The sequence below is a fragment of the Stenella coeruleoalba genome, assembly GCF_951394435.1.
Source record: "Stenella coeruleoalba genome assembly, chromosome: 2".
Taxonomy (NCBI): Eukaryota; Metazoa; Chordata; class Mammalia; order Artiodactyla; family Delphinidae; genus Stenella; species Stenella coeruleoalba.
The window spans coordinates 114685880-114701455 of record NC_137147.1 but is presented as its reverse complement, the minus strand read 5'-3'; the positions used below and the strand labels follow the sequence as shown (position 1 = coordinate 114701455).

General features: G+C 44.5%; 1 protein-coding gene across 11 annotated transcripts in view; it reads left to right on the top strand.

The window, feature by feature from the left end:
* The window catches only part of AKAP13 (A-kinase anchoring protein 13), a 340842-nt gene that overhangs the window by 313382 nt on the left and 11884 nt on the right, over positions 1–15576 (top strand). For 8 of the 11 annotated variants that reach the window (XM_079914830.1, XM_079914822.1, XM_079914829.1 and 5 more), the window contains 10 exons: positions 1127–1239; positions 1822–1974; positions 2596–2846; positions 5154–5279; positions 5396–5513; positions 6376–6624; positions 9760–9836; positions 10370–10551; positions 10673–10755; positions 13403–13597. In XM_079914830.1, the coding sequence (XP_079770956.1) occupies positions 1127–1239; positions 1822–1974; positions 2596–2846; positions 5154–5279; positions 5396–5513; positions 6376–6624; positions 9760–9836; positions 10370–10551; positions 10673–10755; positions 13403–13597 (1547 nt within the window). The remainder of the gene's footprint in view (positions 1–1126; positions 1240–1821; positions 1975–2595; positions 2847–5153; positions 5280–5395; positions 5514–6375; positions 6625–9759; positions 9837–10369; positions 10552–10672; positions 10756–13402; positions 13598–15576) is intronic. The other 3 variants (XM_079914828.1, XM_079914825.1, XM_079914824.1) reach the window with 2 other exon arrangements.

Here is a 15576-nt window from a genome sequence, read left to right as displayed (position 1 = left end):
TCGGAAAAAAGATTTAATTCTGAATGTTTGGTTTCAATCACTTGTATTTTCATATGTATGTTGGTCTTCTCTGTTGGGCAGATGAACCTGGCGGGAGGGGGTAACTTTGCTTTGTTTCGCTTTTTGCTTTTCTTTTCTTTTTTTAACTCGCCTCTTGACTCTTAAGTCATGGGAGTGAATAATGGGCCAGGTACGACAGTAGGTTCCCCGTCCCTCATCTGCACTGAGTTCCTTTTGTGGTCCCTCCAGAAGTTGCTGTGGCCCCTGATTGTTCAGCCCTCGGCTGTCTGTAATTAGCACAGGGCCGATTACGATGTTGCTGGCTGTTTGGGGCAAGATGCCTGCCTTCCCATCCAGTAAAGAAGTCATCTCAAATGTAGGACTCAAAACATCTCTTGCAGCTCTCTTAACCTAGGCTGGAGGAAAATTCCCAACTGAAGGATGCAAATTTCCTTTTGTCTGTGTTTCCTATAACCTCTGTGCTGGCTAATGTTTCCTCCTCCTTAAAAACAAAAAGTTTCAGGTATTTTTATATTGTTTTGTCTTTCTGTTGTAATTAACCAAAGGCTTTCTTTTCCAAGTTCTTATGTTATCCAAATGAGTTTATATTATGACTTTGAAAAGTTGGCCTTTAAATCAAATTGAGATTTAAATGACTCTGGCTTACTTTTGTGTTGTACCACAAACATCATCTTCTGGGTGCCTAATGTGCTAGCTGGTGAGTTGGGGTCAAGAAAGGTTCGAAGAATATGGTTTAATATAAGTGCTTGGTCTATAGTTATTTAGGGAACGCAGGGAAAAAGTGTAGTGGTTAGACATGAGTTTCCAACAGAAAAATTTCTTATATAATGTGTATGCAGTTTGAAGGAAGAGCATTCTCCTTGCTACCTATCGTTAAAAAAACCCAAGGCTCAAAAAGTTCATACTTGCAGTGATGTTAAATGCCTCCAACCTTCCTTAATAGTTTGTGTTGCATATTGCTGGGTACCTGCCATAAGTAATTTGTCTTCCATCATTGTAATACTTGCAGCCAGCTGTCATTTTATAGTTCTTCAGATCTTCACTTAAGACCGGAAACTATGGCTTCTCAGAATGTATCTGACAGTATGTTTCCTTTTTCCCACAGAGTTGGCAATGATGAGAACATATCAAACACCTGGAAATTCCTGTCTCATTCAACAGACTCACTAAATAAAATCAGCAAGGTCAATGAGTCAACAGAGTCCCTTACTGATGAGGGTAAGGGGAAGCCACGGCGTGTATTGTGTGCGTCTGCAGAGACTTTGTGCCATCTCCTAGAATGCAAGCACTAACGCATCTCCTGCCTCTTCCTTACTCCTGTGAAACTTCTCTGGACTGTCTGTAAAGCATCACATGCTTTATAATGAGTTGGTAAACCCACTTATCCTGTTGTTAGATGGTTGTCCACTGAAGGATGTCATTGATTTTAATGTGGTCAGACTCTGGTTCAAACGCTTCTTCTTCCCCTAGACTTTCGTACACGTTCAGTTCTAGCTCTCTTGGCACAGCTGTAAGCCTACTCTCTTAAACAAGTAAAGTCACCAGGACCCTGATATGTCTTAATTACCTTTGATTTATGTGACATTTATCACCCTTAACCGAAGTCTTGAATATAGAGTATGTCACTCCGGAACAGAAAATGATCTTTTCTAATAGAATATATATTCTAATGACATCCCTGTATTAGTGTAGAGTGTTTACGTCTCATAAAATTATCCCCATGAGGAACGTCCAGCAGAGGTTTTTTTTTTAGAGGTCACAGACGCAGGATTCTGATATTGATTTTTTTTGTATTTTGAGGAGTAGGTACAGACCTGAATGAAGGGCAGCTAATGGGAGACTTTGAGATTGAGTCCAAACAGCTGGAAGCAGAATCCTGGAGTCAGATAGTGGACAGCAAGTTTCTGAAACAGCAAAAGAAAGATGTGGTCAAACGGCAAGAAGTGATTTATGGTGAGACTCTTCATGTGCTCTGCTAATATTTGATTTGCATTGTCTGGCATTGTTTATGAGGGGAGTTATTGGGCTGTATCAAGTCAATTTTCAAGTATGTAGCATCTCAAAGATTTTCTTTTGAAAACTTTGAGGTATAGAGACATCTTATTTCTCTCCTTTACTCTCTCTGTAAAATTATATTCTTTAATTTTATTGGACATTTTATTTAATATGAGTGCTTATTTATGCAATAGTCCTAAAAAGAGATCTCTTGTGACAGTACAGTTTAATTCCTCAGCTACAGTAGAAAACAGACTAAACACAAGTCATTTCTGGGAACTAGGAACGTAGTAAATTATGAAAGGTCTTGAATCCCAGTGAAGACCACTTTGGAAACCACCACTTAAGAGTGATGGAATCCAGTACACCTGTCAGAAAATAACGTGAGGTCCCGTGAGAAATCGAGGAATACGATGAAAACACTTTAGGGAAAAGACAGCTGTTGACTCAGTTTTAAAGTTTAAATTGGGCTGTAAATAGCCTTAAGACAAAATTGGGCTCTTAGTAGCAGCAGACACACTTTGCAGGAGAATCCTCGAGGAGAGCATTCCTGACCACTGAGCCTTGTCCCTCCCCCAGAGCTGATGCAGACGGAGTTCCACCACCTCCGCACACTCAAGATCATGAGCGACGTGTACAGCCGGGGCATGACGGCCGACCTGCTCTTTGAGCAGCAGATGGTGGAGAAGCTCTTCCCCTGTTTGGATGAGCTGATCAGTATCCATAGCCAGTTCCTTCAGAGGATCCTGGAGCGGAAGAAGGACTCTCTGGTGGATAAAAGTGAAAAGAATTTTCTCATCAAGAGGATTGGGGATGTGCTTGTGCACCAGGTGAGCAGCGGGCTGGTGCCTGGTGCCTCTCACACGCACTGGGGGCCCCGTAGCCGTGCGTTCACGTCCCAGCTGGACTGCTCACGATCTCTGTGAGCTTAGGCAAGTGGTTGCATCTCTCCGACCCTCAGTTTCTTTTTCTGTAATTGAGGACAGTAGATTTTCTCTTTTAATGCTATTTTAAAATTTAAGAGGTAATGTATATATAAAGTACCCAGCATACATGGTAGATATGCAGTAAAAGCCAGTTTTTCTTCCTCAGAGTCTGTACCAACATCAGAGATACTATAGTTTAAGGGATCAAAAAATATTTTTTGGAAGTCTCAACTTCAACCTGTGCCTCAAATCAAAAGGCTCATTTATCTAAAAACCACCTGAGACTAAAAACTTGACTAAGAAACCATCTGTAAAATAATTCATAAAGTATTTCTTGCTAATATTTTCATCAAGGTATGGTATGGTTTCAATCCTACGTCAAAAGCAATTTAGCTAAAAATTGTTTTGATACTTTCAGATGTATATATCATAGGCAGTTTCTAAATGTTTCTTTTTTAACACATTCTTTTTGAAAGAAGAATAATGCTAGTATAACCTTTATAGGCAGAGGGGCATCGCATCACATGTGACTAGCTCTTTCTCACCAGCAAGTCTCTGCCTCATTGTGGAAGCAGAGGCTTACTTGCTGGAACATTTGCCTGAGAATTGGAAATATTGTCCTTTCGTTGTATGCTTGAGTCTGTACCCCTCGCCCTATTAATTCATTGGTGCCTTCATTCATTCATTTTTCAAGTATTTACTGGGGATTTACTCAATACCATGTGGAACCACAAAGGTAAGTATAATGTAGACCTCTGCTTCATGGAACTCATGTTCTAGGAGTGAAGGATAGGCACGTCGTGAAGTAAATGCAGATGCAGTGTAGTGAATGCGTTCACACTGGTGGTCAGGGCATCAAAGTGGGCACGGTCAGCTCTGCAAGGGAGGACCCTTCCTCCCCAAATATCCTCCTGTCATTTTCCATGTTTCTCCCTCTGCCCCTCCTCTCCACCCTCAGACCTGCACTGGTACTTCCTCTGACCTTGTAGCTCCTTGTATTTGTGCATGTCCTCTAGTAGGATGTTAGCCCCATGGTGTCCAGTTGTTGCTTCTGAGCGCCAGTGCCAGAGTCACCCTTTTAGGGCACTTGCTTTGTGATGGGAGCTGATCACTTAAAAATCTCCTGCCTCAGCTTCTCTGTTGGTAAAGGGGAAAAGGAAAGGCTACCCTGAACGTTGTTTCAAGTTTTGGGGTAAGGATCAAGTTGTTCCAGAGATTGTTAGTCCAGCGGGAATTGATGCTTAGCACGTGTCTTGTGGACCACATACAGAAACTCAGCGGTTACCCCACAATGAACGTAGCTTCGGATGAACGGTTGAGATTGCACACGCTTGGAAACGATGTAAGGGCCAAGCAGAATTGTTAGGCCTGCTGGCCTGAGGTAAGTAGGATAAACAGGTCCCTAGGTAATGACGGCCGTTTCTGATGCCTTTCTAACTTATCAGGATGACTTCTTTGAGACTGCTACCTCATGAGAGACTTCTAGTGAGTCTCTCTGTTTTATTACTGTGTTATGACAAATGGGAGTTAAAACACATGTTGCATTTCTTATGTGCACAGTGCATAGATATTTCTGTGTTTACTATTTTTTAAATATATGTAACAGCTTTATTGAAATATAATTCATATGCCATGTGATCCACGCATTTAAAGTGCACAGTTCAGTGGTTTTCAGTATATCCGTGACTCTTGTGCAGCCATCGCCACGGTCCGTTGTAGAACGTTTTTATCATCATCACCCCCACCAACTTCCCCAGCCCTAGGCAACCACTCATCTACTTTCTCTGTGGGTTTGCCTATTCTGCACATTTTATATAAATGAAATAAAGCAGTATGTTGTCCTTTGTGATTGGCTTTTTTCATTCATACATTATCCATTTATCCTCTGATGAACACTTGGGTTATTTCCACTCTGGGGCTGTTGTGAATAATGCTGCTATGAACATTCATATACAGGTTTTTGTGTGGACATATGTTTTTATGTCTAGGAGTGGAATTGCTGGGTCATATGGTAACTCTATTTAACTTTTTGAGGAACTGCTAAACTGTTTTCCAAAGCTCCTGTACCATTTTAATCTTTTAATCTTTGGGGGGAAGTTATGAGGAAGCTCTCTTGGGTTTCACAAGTAAACTGGAAACTTTGGACAAAATGGTAATAGGAGTTTAGCACCCTGAGTTATGGCATAACCTCTGTTCTCTTTTCCTCTGCAGTTTTCAGGAGAGAACGCAGAACGCTTAAAGAAGACATATGGCAAGTTTTGTGGGCAGCACAACCAGTCTGTAAACTACTTCAAAGACCTCTATACCAAGGATAAGCGTTTTCAGGCCTTTGTGAAGGTATTGATGTGAAACGGTGGGGATTTCCATGTTGTGCAGAGCATTGTGTCACTGTCAGTTTTAGCTCGAGCCTTCTCCCTTGGGTAGTTCCTGACACTTAGTTTACTTCCTTGCAGAAGAAGATGAGCAGTTCAGTCGTACGGAGGCTTGGAATCCCCGAGTGTATATTGCTTGTAACCCAACGAATCACCAAATATCCGGTTTTGTTCCAAAGAATATTGCAATGTACCAAAGGTGCGTCTCTCTCTGGACTCGGTCTTGTTTGCCAGTGGACTGTTCCAGTCTGTCCAACAGCACTGGAGACCCCGTAGAAGAACTCTTTTATGTCGAGAAGGTCTAAAAGAGAGCCTGTGTTTTATCTTAAAGACAGTTTTCTTCAGTGAAAACATAAAGTGTTATATCAGCAGACTTAGTGTGAATGAGAGCAAGAAGGGAAGGAACCACTTAGTGATCCCAACGAGAGTTCAGTGACCTGAGCAACTTGTCACTTGTCCCTAGACTGGGAGGTGATTCTCACCTGCAAGTGCTAGAATCACTGCTGTTTCTCGTTTAATCACTACTTAGTAGTTTCTCTCTTAGCTAATCCTGCTCCTGGGCAGTTACATTAAGGATTAGGTAAAGCAAAGACGTAAATAAAAAACTCGTTGCTCCTCTCCCTCCCTAAAAATGGTGGGTTCCTTCCACTTTAGAACGTGGCACATAATTGCATGTCATCTGTATCATTGAAACATCTAACTTGATTTAAACTATGACAGAGCAAGGGGTAGGCACGTGCCCTTCGACGTGTTGGCTTTGCTCTGCCAGCATGCCCACAGAGGGAAGACAGTGATGTGGAGCAAGAAGGCAGGGTCCTGGGGCTCCCCTGGTGGCGCAGTGGTTGGGAGTCCGCCTGCCGATGCAGGGGATGCGGGTTCGTGCCCTGGTCCGGGAAGATCCCACATGCCGCGGAGCGGCTGGGCCCGTGAGCCATGGCCGCTGAGCCCGCACAGCGGGAGATGACACAACGGTGAGAGGCCCGCCTACCTCAAAACAAAAAAAAAGAAGGCAGGGTGCCCCTCCTTCTGCCCAGTAGAGACAGTTATTCTTTCCTTCTCAGACAGTGAAGTGGAACAGGAAGATCTAGCTCAGTCCCTGGGCCTGGTGAAGGGTGTGATTGGAGCTGTGGACAGCAAAGTGGCGAGTTATGAAAAGAAGGTCCGTCTCAATGAGATTTATACAAAGACAGATAGCAAGTCGATCATGAGAATGAAGAGTGGTCAGATGTTTGCCAAGGAGGATCTGAAGCGGAAGAAGCTCGTGCGGGACGGGAGCGTGTTTCTGAAGAGCACAACAGGGAGGTTGAAAGGTGAGGCTCACTCTCGTCAGCGTCTAAGCGTGTGCCAGAGGTCAGCGGGCAGAATCCAGATGTCACCAGGTTGTTCCCAGGGACCCATGTCCAGACGTCACACAGGAGCAGCAGGCATTTAATTGATCTTAATACTGTATCAGAAAAGACTGGTTTGAGATAACTTATAAAACCATATAGAATACAGTAAGAGAACGAGGAAATGATGCAGTCAGGGGAAAGGAAAAAAAAATTTTTTTTAAAGAACAAAGCAAAGGGTAAGATTCATACAAAAAAGCAATATGTTAAGGGACACATATTTTCCCTATGAAAGAGGGGCAACAAATTTGGGGTCAGGGTTTCTGGCAAAACAATTGCTAGGAGGGAAATACCATCAGTTGCACAATTCATAGATTCTCTGAGATTAAAAATACATCCCTCGTTTCTAAGAGATGGCAGAGGAATTTTCAGCTCCTGAGACCTTAGAGAAATGAAAGTTTAACTCACAGCAACTAGATTTATTATTAAACTTTGTTTTTCATCTTTTATCTTCCTCTAAGCAAAACAGATCATAAAAGATACTCACTTTCTGTTTGATTTTAGTTTTTACCTTTTAAATGATCAGCCCCATCAAGTGAAAGATGTTAGGAGGTTTGTTCATTCATCTGTACATCTGGTTTGTTTGTTTGTTTTTAATAATTGTTTTCATCAAACCTGTATCCTCTGGGCCTATATGGTAACTCTAACCTCACCAGTAGCCTTGAGTATACCCAGCCCACCTCCCTGGCCTCGGTGAGCTGAGCACACAAAGCAGCCCAGTGCCGTCAGCCCCGCTGACATAAAACTCAGGTGAGTGAAATGTGTGCTTCTCTCATCGCCGAGGTATAAGTAATGCTATAGGTAGCTGCTCTCGGAGAATGCCCAGGACTCCTTAGCTAGGGTCTCACCATGCTAAGTAACGAAATCCCAGGCATTCAGCTGCTCTCAAAGGTGAATGTCGCAGGACACCCTGCATTAGAAGTTGGGCTCAGAATGAAGAGACTCGTAAAGAGGTTCTTGCTCTGCAGTATGATGGTTGCTAGAATAGAGAGGTGTGAACTGAGGACAAGAGGAGGGAGCCAGGCAGAAGGGAGGAGTAAGCGTGGAAGCATGGAGCTGAAGGATCTGGCCCGTCGGGAAGGGTGGGCAATCGGGGTCTCTGGCAGCAGAGTGAGGCAGGAAATATGGCTGGAGAATCGGCCAGGGGCCAGGTTGGGGTGGGTGTGTGCTCCAGACTAGGGGACTGACAGGGATGCTGGTAATGGGAGTGAGCGAAGAATGGGCTCAGAATGGAGGGTCTGAGCAGGAAAGGGGTGAGTGAGTTAGAGTGTGTGTAGTTCAGCTGCTGGGGGCAGGGTAGAGGACAGCAGGGGTGCGGAGGTACCAGTGACCGAGACGAGGGCGGTCATTGTCGCAGGGATCCGGGAGGGGCTTCTCCGGGCAGGCTCATCTCAGAGAGAAGAAATACCCCTTCCTGCCACCAGCCAGCTGTGCCTCTCACTGCTCCATGATGAACTTGAACTGTGCGGTCCCTGCAGCTCCTTCCTTCCAGCCCTGATGCTCTGTGATGTCCTGAGACCACAGTTGACGGCTCTGGCCTCACTGCCGCTGTGAGGCCGTGTCGGAGGTAGCCTGGTGGTAGAGAAGTACCTGCCCTCTCTTGTAAGGATGGATTTCCTAGAGTTGCTGCCAGTGCTGTATTTTCTTTACGCAGCAGTTTATTTATTCATTCCCAAAATAAAAACTAATAGATTCCAGCTGTTGGAATAATGTTGTGGTCAAAGCAATGGCAGAACAATAGGTTTTCTGGCCTAAAATGTCTCCAGTGGAGATAAGAGTTTGGTGTTTAGTCATTTTCACCCCCAAGTGAAAATAACTTGTGCCAAGAACAGCCAGTCCTGTGTTGGGTAACCCTTGAAAGGGGTAGGATTGTTTTTCTGTGATCTACTGATGCCGTGATCACGTAAACTTCAGGATCAATAAAGTTGAAACTTATGTTTTAGAGCTCTTTTTTTTTTTTTTGACAGACACCTGAACTATTTAAAAGTAAAGTTTAAAAAAAAAACTTGTCAAAACAAATGGTAGTGCATGGAAAATTACTGTGGTCTAGGCTGAAAAACTAGACCACCCTAGGAATCAGACATCCTTGCTTCTGTTTTTCTTCCTAGCTTTGCAATGAATTACACAGAGAGGGTACCCCAGTTTTGTCAGTAGTGGTAGAAAAGGCCAAGAGGGTCCTGCCCACCCAGGAGGCGGCTGCATAAGTCAGCCCGTTGTTTTCCCAGAGATTTGTAGGCTCCCCTTTCCAGAGTGAAGGCGGTACAGAGGGACCTGTTAGGTCTCAGTAGACGGCTCACCTCCAGGGAGGTCCCACTTTGTCCTTAAGGGAATAATGGGAAATGTCACTTCATACTCCTAGAGGATTAGAACAAGAGTTTGTGGCATTCTTTTGATTCCTGGATCCAGCTAGAGATGTTAATTTGGCTTTTGTTTTGTCTTAATTGAGAAGAAGAGAAGGCTGTTTCCACGGTGCAGAGGGGTTGAGGTTGACTGTGCTGTGTTGGAGCTGGGAGCGGAGCCACTGCACTTCGTGTACCTGTGACGGCAGTGGGTGTTGTCTAGCCATCCGTGTCCTCTAGGACGTGTGGATGAAGCCTGCCTTTCATTAGACTGAGATATTCTTGTACATCACCTTCTGGCCGCCTTCCTGTCTGCTGTCCCACGCCTTTTTCCCATTACTATGATCAGAAGTTGAGAAATACTGTGACCTGAGTATTATGACCTGTAGAATGTGTTGCTATTTAGCATCTGTTAAAGTCCTGTTTTCCAGCTTTACTCTTATTTATTCTTAAAAATCTTGCCTTGTGGGATATATCTTTCCAGCACTGAGTGCTTAAGCCTTCCCAAGACAAGGCTTTGGTGATAGGTCCCATTTTAAAATGCCTCTGACAATCTAATGACCATATGTGGACCCAGCAGAAATGTCAAGCCCTTGCCTTGGAGGAGTGTAATAATGTGCCGTGCAGATGTGTTGCTGAGTTTTCCTCTAATGAAGTGCCCTGAAGGTGCTTCACCGTTCAGTGGTCATTGTTCTCTCTTCCCTTCCCCCCTCTACAGAGGTTCAAGCGGTCCTGCTTACTGACATTTTAGTTTTCCTTCAAGAAAAAGACCAGAAATACGTCTTTGCATCATTGGTAAGCTGAACTGTTTGTCTCTGCTGTTTGTAATTAATAGTATTCAAACCGGTGATGGTAGGTGTTGAGTGTTAACACTGTATTACTGCTCTCCCACCTCCTTAAAATTGGCTCAGGACAAATGCCTCCGAGTCATTCCTTATATACCCTTGCAATTTTCTGCCCGCCTCCCTCCCCACCAATTATTTTTTTGTTCCCTCATAATCCTTTTGAGAGCCTTTGGCATTTGATCTAAAAAGAAATCTGTCACTGGAGTATGTCTCACACATTACATATTACAAATCTTGCCAATTTATAACATTGCCAACCAAATTCTGTGACGAACCGGAAAGGACTCATCATGCAGAAAACAGGACTCGAACCTTGATAACCTTAAATTTTCGTTTCCTTTTTGGAAATCTTTTTCTGTTGGATAAAATGTGAGTGAGCCATATGCTTTTAAAAGGCATCTAGTCTTACCTTAGACGGAGGTTGTCTTAAGAGCTAGACTGTTGTATCCATGTCTTAACATCTGCGCTCTCCGCATTTTCCAGGACCAGAAGTCGACGGTGATCTCTCTAAAGAAGCTGATTGTAAGAGAGGTAGCACACGAGGAGAAAGGTTTATTCCTAATCAGTATGGGGATGAAAGATCCAGAGATGGTGGAAGTCCACGCCAGCTCCAAAGAGGAGCGGAACAGCTGGATTCAGATCATCCAGGACACGATCAGCACCCTGTGAGTCACACACCCTGGCCCACCCCCGCCTCCTGGTACCTCTGTGGTTTCATAATGGTTGGGCTGCCGTCACACTGATTGACATCTTCAGAATGTGCTGTTTTTGTTATGGTTGTATTAGGAACAGAGATGAAGATGAAGGAATTCCTAGTGAGAATGAGGAAGAAAAGAAGATGTTGGACACCAAAGCTCGGGAGTTAAAAGGTAAAGCTGGTGGAAGCGGTCTGAGGCCCTGTCTGGGGGCGTCTGCAGTCCCGTAGAGTCCCCGCTGCTCCTCCATCGCAGAGCCGTGCTGGCAGGCATGTCAGCCGAGGAGAGGAATAGCTCCTAACAAAAGAGAAACCAGATCTGAGCTGGCACAGGTCCTGGGGAACAATGGCTGTAGGAATGTGTCTGATACTAGATCGAGGGGATGTTGGCTCTCTCATCTCGGTATCAGTGTCCTTGGACCCTGGTGACAGTCTTTGTACTTTGTCACAGAAGAATCTGCCAGAATTCATGGTCACATCTAAGATTAAAACAAGGAGAGAAAGGTACTTGCGGGAAAGAATTTTCCAGTTGATCCATTTGTCAGTCACCCCCACCACTGTGCCCTGCGTTCCAAATCCGTCATGAGGTGGTTTGGGGAGAAGTGTGCTTATGGGTTATGTTTGACCACGCTCTGTCAAGGCCCTACTGTTTCATGTAGTCTTGTTGGCATCCCTGCAAGACCTGTATTGTAATCCCCACTGTGTAGGTGAGAAAGCTGAGGCCCATGAAGGCCAAGCAACCCAGGGTCACACACACACAGTTCATGGCAGAGCCCAGGCTGTGCTCCCTGTCTGCTCAGCTGCAGGGAGCAGTGCTCGTGCCCCTTTGCCGGTGCTTGCTGAGTGTTCTGAAGTAAATACGTGTTGTGCTTTGGGTAGAAGTAAGGCCCAGAGTCAAGGAAATATAGGCGCCCAAGGAGTTTACTTATTGCTTCATTCTGTTTCAATGGGGAGAAAAACAAAAAAAGAGATGGACAGATTTAGACTGGAGCCAGTATCACATTTTTAATCTCTGCCCGTGATTAGGATGGCAGAGATAAGAACTGCCTTCTTTTCACACGTATGAAGCACCTGGCCAGGCACAACGCTAGGTGCTAGGGATGCAACGAGCCTTAAATCACTGTCCCTGCCATCAGGAAACCCACACTCTGGCAAGGGAGATCTACATAAATGACAGGCCACCTAGACCACAGGCACATGTAAAGTGTGTAGGACCCACGAATCCTGCCTGTGGTGAGTCTCACAGAGAAGATGACAGGAGCTACATCTGAAGGAAATTACCTCACCAGATGAAGAATAGTTAGGTGAAGAGTGAAAAAGGACTTGACATGTCTGCCAAGGAATGAAGGTTTGGTATGTCTGGAGAGTCAGGGCTGAGTGATGGGAGAGTAAGCCAGGAAGCCACCACACCTTGAAAGGCAACAAAGGGAATGATACAATTTCTTTAGCAAAATTTAAACTTAAATTTTTTTAATTGGTATTGACACCAGTTGGGAGAATTGCTTGGGGGGCTGGGGGAGCCCACTGGGAGTGGAAAGGCCAGTTGGGGGACTCTTGGGATAAGTTTGGTGAGAAATGGGCTGGAGGGGGGATGGACGTGAGTAAGAAATAAGGAACCACTGTGGGTGGTGGGACAGAGTGAGGAGACAAAACCGCTCCCAGGTTTCCAGCTGGGTAACTGGGGGATGACAGTGTTGTTGCCTGAGGAAGAGGCCACAGGCTACAGGGAGGAGACGGGGTGGCAAGAAGGGAGAACAGTTTTCTGACCTGCGGAGAACAAGGCGTCTAGGTGGAGAGAGCCGCCTGACAGTGGGACTCAGCAGTCTGGTGCTCAAAAAGTGGGTAGGATTTGGGGTGCCTTTTGTGAGTTATCAGCACATAAGAGGTAATTGAAGCCATGGGAGTGACTGAGGTCCCCGAGAGGAAAGCATGTAAAGTATAGAAAGGAGTCTAGGATGGAGCCCAGGGCTGGGGGGTGGGGTAGCCCAGATACTCATTCATGGCAGGTGGCAGGTCTGGTCTGTAAAGTGCTGGAGTAAGAGTGGTAGGAAGAGAACCAGCAGTGTCCTCAAAAGCAGATGGGGAGGGAAACAGTTTTATTTTATTTTACTTTATTCATTCATTCATTCATTCCTTTTGGGCTGCCTTGGGTCTTCGTTGCTGTACGCAGGCTTTCTCTAGTTGCGGCTAGTGGGGGCTTCTCATTGCGGTGGCTTCTTTTGTTGCGGAGTACAGGCTGTAGGCGCACGCAGGCTTCAGTAGTTGTGGCTCGCAGGCTGTAGAGTGCAGGCTCAGCAGTTGTGGCACACGGGCTTAGTTGCCCCACGGCATGTGGGATCTTCCCGGACCAGGGCTTGAACCCGTGTCCCCTGCATTGGCAGGCGGATTCTTAACCACTGCGCCACCAGGGAAGTCCGGGAAACAGTTTTAGATGGGGGAAGTATCCATGCTGGAAAAGATGAAATGAAAGAGTTCACTGGATTCAGTAGTGAAGGGTAACCTTGGAAAGAGCAGATGCAGAGTGATGGGCAGAAGCCAGAGAAGAGTGTGTGGGTTGAGAAATAAACAGGAGGCAGGAGAATGGAACAGAGTGCAAGTTAGTTATGTCAGAAATTCTGGCATTTGCGTAGAAAGACCCAGGATAGTTTTCCAGGTAGACATTACAGATCAAAAGCTTGATACTGCCTTCATGACGAAAAAGAAAGTGGGGGAAGCTGTGTTCCTTGTGGTTCCATGCGTTACCACAAGGTGGTGCTCATGTCTTAGTCATCTCATCATAGTGAACAGTCAAGTCACCAGATCTCTTCTCTGTGCACCTGCAGAACAACTTCAGCAAAAGGACCAGCAGATCCTACTCTTACTGGAAGAGAAGGAGATGATTTTCCGGGACATGACTGAGTGCAGCACTCCCTTGCCAGAGGATGGCTCCCCAACTCAAAGCTCTAGAATCCTCTTCCGATCCAACACAGAAGAGGCTCTCAAAGGAGGGCCTTTAATGAAAAGTGCCATAAATGAGGGTAATTTACATTCAGCATTGCCCCCCTCCTTGTCTCCTCCCACAGTGGTTTCCACACTAATATTCTCTACCACTTTGTACTTTTTTATTGTAAAATAAATCACAAATACAGAAAACAACCCAGTACATATTTCGCTTTAGTAAATTCTTATCAGGTGGGCATCCTTGTAACTACTACCCAGGTCAAGAAATAAAATGTGGCCAGACCCCTTAAAGCCCTTCCACATGTCCTGTCCCCATCAGAGCTCTCTCCCTCCCTCCTGAAAGTATATTGTGACTTTTACAGTAATCGCTTAGGTTTCTTTATGGTTTTATGGCCAAGTGCCTGTTCACAGACCCTGTGGCTCCGTTGTATTCATGGTTTTTGATATGCCTTTTAGGATTCTTTATTTACAGTCCTCCACCCACCCCACCATCCCTTTCTTTTCCACACAATTTATCCTTGAGCTTTGACCTGTGGGTTTCTCTTTTTGGGTTTTATTCACACAGGGGTTCTGTTCTTCTGCCCTCCGTTTCCTTTAGATTCTCTGCTGGACTCGGAGGCTCAGTTGCTCAGACATAATCCCTTTGGCAAGCTGTGTTACCGGAGTGTTGTGCTCTTTCATATGGGGACACAAAATGTCTAGTTGTCTTCTTTATTTTGTAACATATAGGGAAAACAAGATAAAAGGATAAATCCTTGATTAATTTTCCCCCATTATTTACCAGTTTTCAAAGTAGTGAATTGATTTATGGTCATTCTCTGAAAGTGACCAGTACTTTTAATATATTATTATAGACTCATGAATTAAATATGTCTGATGCGCTTCAAGTCGTTGCAGTTCTTATCCTTATTAAAAGTTAAAAAGGTCCTCTCTTTGCCAAGGAGCACCTCTTTGTGGGGCCTCTGAGTCCTTTTGGCGTGACCCCAGCAGTCTTTGAGAGCTGCTTTGCTGTTTGGTATGTTAAGATGCTCCAGGCTTATCTTGTTTTCTGCCCATACCTGGAATTAGCCATCTTTCTGAGAAGCTCTGGTTTCTTTTAGTGGGAAATGATGTTTCAAGACCACTGTCTAGGCGCTAGGGGTGGTTATTGCTGCTGGGGTTTTCATTGTTACTAGGTTGGGCCTTTTCAGTGGTCCGCTTTGGGGGAAATATACTTGTGTGTGTGCGTGAGGGGATGGGGTAATGAATTCACACTGATACATATTTAATTCAAATTGTGGACTGCAGGGCTTAATCTCCTCTATATTACATCTGTATCTCTTTTCTTCCACATTGTGAATCCTCATTCTCAAGGATACATCGTAGAAATAAAATATCCTATACTTACCCTAACATACACATCAGAATAACAATACTAACACTGCTATCGCTAAATATGACTCTTTTATGCTCTCCCCATTCCCTCCCCCCTTTTTTATTTACCAGTTGTACTCTGTCTATACTGTCAGCTTACAACCACTGTATATGGCACTCTCCCCTTCTTAGACCCGAACTGTAGTCTTCATTCTGCAAGAACCACCACCCGTTTTTATCAGTGTCCCTCCAGTCATTTTGGATGTCTAAAGCTTATTCTTTAGTAGATGTCTCAGGAAAGGTTCATGAGGATAATATACCGAGTCCTTGCATATCGGTAATAATTTGTGCCCTTTATACTTGAAAATCTGTTCTGCTGGGTATAAAATCCTTGGTTCACATTCTCTTCCTCTGAGTGTCTTAATTCTCAAATATGTTATTTATTTTTTTCTGACGTAAAGCGTTGCTGGCAGCGTCTAACCGTAATTTGATTTTCCCCATGTAAGTCGCGTGCTCTTTGCCTAGACGCCCAAAGGATTTTTTTCCCCTAAATCCGAGTAGTTTTACTAGAATATGCCTTGGTGCTGGTTATCCTGGACTGATGTTCTCGGGTTCACAGTGTTCTATTTTGACATATAGTTTCAGATTTTTCAGATTTCAGAGATGTATTCTTATAGTTTTTAGTATTTTTCCTACACCCTTG